At 36.9% G+C, this 3,966-nt stretch overlaps 1 protein-coding gene across 1 annotated transcript; it reads left to right on the top strand.

Moving 5' to 3' along the window:
- Nucleotides 1-783: 783 nt before the first annotated feature.
- On the top strand, nt 784-2,678 carry LOC134672883 (uncharacterized). Its single transcript, XM_063530831.1, has 3 exons — nt 784-948; nt 2,027-2,177; nt 2,503-2,678. Exons 1-3 carry the CDS (start codon nt 784-786, stop codon nt 2,676-2,678), a joined length of 492 nt encoding a protein of 163 aa, XP_063386901.1.
- The last annotated feature ends 1,288 nt before the right edge of the window (nt 2,679-3,966 follow it).

Genomic DNA, 3,966 nt, shown 5'->3' with positions numbered 1-3,966 from the left:
CGTAGTAGGCTCAAAAGGATCGAATTCATTAATCTAATGTCTGACTACTGTCATCAAATATGATGTATGTTGTGGTAATGTGGCAAGAATCACTCATACTAATGACTTCAACGCTATTAGGGAATTAAGCGATGTTTCTGTTGCTATCATAATTGATGGAGCATTCGTTCTTCGGCTTGAGTGGTGTAGGTGGTCCCTGTCGCTATGGCGTCACCAACGACACTCTTCAATAATTTAGTTCAAGAAGAAGAAAATTGCTACATCGATGCTATATCGAAGGCCTACCTTTGTATGGAAGTGGCGTTAGGCCTGAACAGGCTGGTCTTATCCCTTAAAATAAAACCTATATTTATTTTATTGGCATTTGTGTACAGTATTTTATGCTATGCTTTGGTATGTTACAACGTATTCTCTTTTTACCCTGTGTTCATGGAACATCTCGACATAGGGTTAGATTTCATACACTATCTATTGGGTGTCGTGTTGAGTTCAATAGTTTGGAAGCGATTACAGCATTATTATCTGAAGTTACAGGATTTTGACACGACAATAGGTTGCAGACCAAAAATATCGTCGTCATCAGTCAAAAACTTAATTTTGTCGTGTATTGCGGTATCTCTTTCGATTCTTATTGTGCCGTATGAATGGTACATGTTCGATAAACTCGTCGGTTCACTAATGCTTTTACCGGTTCGTCTTTTATTTCTAATTGATATTCATTTCTACGGACACCTGCTGAGCCTGCTTGTTCCGCGACTCCGACTGATCAATTATTATATGAAAATGTCACTGAGCCACCAAACTAAAGTGATAGCTCCAAAAATAGACGAATTGACATTCAAGAGTGTTATTTTGGAGTCTCAAAATTGTCAAATGAAGAAACTGATGGACCTTTACTGTACGATAATCAACGCGTACGACATACTCATTGATGCTATCAAGTGGCAGGTAAGTGACTATTGGGGGAGATAGGGGACAAAATTATATTTTTTTCATGATGAAAAGAGAACCCTTACAATTCCTTCATATCTGTACAAGTACATTATCCGTATATCACAGAAATGTTACTAAGTAGGAAACGATAAATTATATTATAATGAAATCTTATCTAAGAATATTTGCTTGTTACAGTTTGTAATGGCGCTAACTGCGTTGTTTATGTCCATTCTTAGTTTTTCATACAGCACCGCTTTGATGGTAATACGTAGCGAAGTAAGTATTATTTTCTTTGTCTATTATTATTTATTTATCAGATTTGTTAATATTAGTGTAGGTAGATTGTAGGTTATAACGGCTTTTCCCGAGAGCGTTGGCGTAAGCGAAGAGAGTCTTATCATAGCTAATCCCTTCATTATATAAGTGTTTTTTTTTTATATTCAAGTATTTATTCAATTACGTAACGGTTACTCGAGGGACCAAGATTAAAATAAAAATCTCATTCTAACAAATACATATATCTAAATGACGAATGCGACAATCGATTAATCAACACCTCAGTGCCCAAATCATTCTCAAATGAAGAAACAATAGGGGTATTTAGACTTGGCAGATCTCCACGTTTAAGGATAACGCCATTAGTAGCCACCACATGGGCTCCATAAATAAAATGAATAAAAATCCCCGGAGTCAGAATTTTATTTTCGAGATAGAAATTATTTTGTCATTAGTAGGTACTTAACTACTTCTCAAGTCTCATTGAATTCGAGTCATATCCTGACGGGCACGATTGAAGTCCACTTATTATCGTATCATAATTCCACAAGGTTTATTATAGGATTTAAGTATAGGTAACGTCAATGCGGCTAATTCCGTCATAGGGACTATACAGTCCTTTAGCGTTTTTCTTCGACATAATTTCGTCGACAAAGCAGCGATTGCTTTTAGTTTCAGCAACTAAAAGCTAATGATTTTGTTTCCTACGATTGAAAATCAACTAAATAGACGCTCGTGGACGGAACAGTCACTATGACGGAATTGGCCACATTGGCCTTAATTCATTTACATGTTTCACGGTCACTGTATTCAGAGACCTTTCTACAACGTGGCGATAGAGTCGGCGTTCCACTGTATCCGGCTGTTCCCGCTGTTCGCTCCGTGCGTCTTCGCCGATCAGATCCAGGAGGAGGTGCGCCGCTTGAGAGAGCTGCTGGCTTCTAGGCTCTACGAGAATAAACTAAGTAAGACCTTAAACAAAATATTATTTCACGGTGTTTGCTATAGTCCGCTGTTTGCTCATTATGTCGTTGAGTAAAAAAACATTGAGTTTATTATTGTTAATATAGTAAAGCCTGTAAATACGGCCCCGCCTGTGGCTTACTCCTCATTAAAGTCGATTGAATTTCATAAAATCTTAGTTAAGTAGCTCTACAACATTAAGTACTACATCAACATTAGAAGTTTCTAATTTCTACCATCAAAAGTTTCACTGTGCGTTATATGTCACTATCTTATATAACGCGTTTTTGTATTTAGATGTGGTACTTATACTTTGTATTTTTTCAGACAAGCCGGGACGCAACGTGGCGCGGGCGCTGCTGTCCCTGACGGAGGCGCGCGACTTGTCCTTCTCGCTGCTGCAAATCTTCGACATCGACATCTCTCTCCCTTTCAAATTCATGGGGCTGCTCTTGACTTACCTTATCATACTGTTGCAGTTCGAAAAAGTTATTAATCCCTGAGCGTTTTTGTGTAGAGTTATTTGTTTATTAAATGATAGTTCGTGTGCAACGTATTTGTACTTCATTTACTTCATAAAATGACATTTCATTTATCTATATTTTAAAAATGCTAAACCCTTTTGCATCATGCACAAAATTGTTTCATTGAAAGCGCTCGTCAAATGTGAATTGTTTTTAAGATAATTTTGTACATAAACGTTTCTAATTGTAGTTATTTTACTGGATCATATGTTGCAACAAGAGGACTTAAATAAGAACCGGTCAAGTGCGAGTCGGACTCGCGTTCCAAGGGTTCCGTATATTACCCAATTTTTAACAATGTATTTTTTTAAGGTTAAACGTGAGTGAAGTGCCTTTAAAAAATCCATAGGGGTCGGATCAAAAACTAAGTAATTAAGTCCGACTTACGCTTGACTGCAAATTTTTAATAGGTTTTCCTGTCATCAATAGGTAAAGACCTATTTTAAGTTTTTTTTCAAAATTTTAGACCCAGTAGTTTCGGAGATAAAGGGGTGGAGAATGGTCATTTGTTGCCTATTTACTTGAATTACTTCTAAACTGTTTATTTTAAAATTATAAAAAAAAATATATTTCAGATTCTCACAATGAGCTCTTTTATTTGATATGTAACACGATATAGTGAAAAACTTTATTTTTTAATTTTCTTATTTACCCCCTAAAAGTGGCCCCCATGTTTAAAATTCATTTCTTTACGTTACATGCCCGTCTTTGGGCCACAAACTTACATATGTGTACCAAATTTCAACTTAATTGGTCCAGTAGTTTCGGAGAAAATAGGCTGTGACAGACGGACAGACAGACACACGAGTGATCCTATAAGGGTTCCGTTTTTTCCTTTTGAGGTGTGGAACCCTAATAATTAAAAACTGATAACGACGAACCACGCCCATTAAGGGATTTGTTTGTTGTGAAGTACCTATGTCCTACTCGTAAAAGTTAAACGATAAAATAGCCTATCTTAAGTTACTGAATAATAGTTAGAATCACCTTAGTCGTGAGAGCAATGTTAGACACAATCGGGTTATTTCTTATTTATTTATTTCTCACTTGACCTGCAAGGCTAATATGGTCGCCTTTTTAACCCATGCCTGTCACGTTCTAACAAGTATGAAGGTGCGAAAGTGACGTATGACGTGACAAGTGATAAAAACGACCATGATATCCGTGCTGGTTTTATTCTCATCTAGCATACCGTTAATGTCGACAGAGTTAGCGCCGGCCCCAGTGCGTAGGTAATCCGCAATAATGTGGTACAATTTATTGTCAG

This window comes from Cydia fagiglandana, chromosome 17 (genome assembly GCF_963556715.1).
Source record: "Cydia fagiglandana chromosome 17, ilCydFagi1.1, whole genome shotgun sequence".
Classification (NCBI taxonomy): Eukaryota; Metazoa; Arthropoda; class Insecta; order Lepidoptera; family Tortricidae; genus Cydia; species Cydia fagiglandana.
This window is presented reverse-complemented; position numbering and strand designations above follow the sequence as displayed.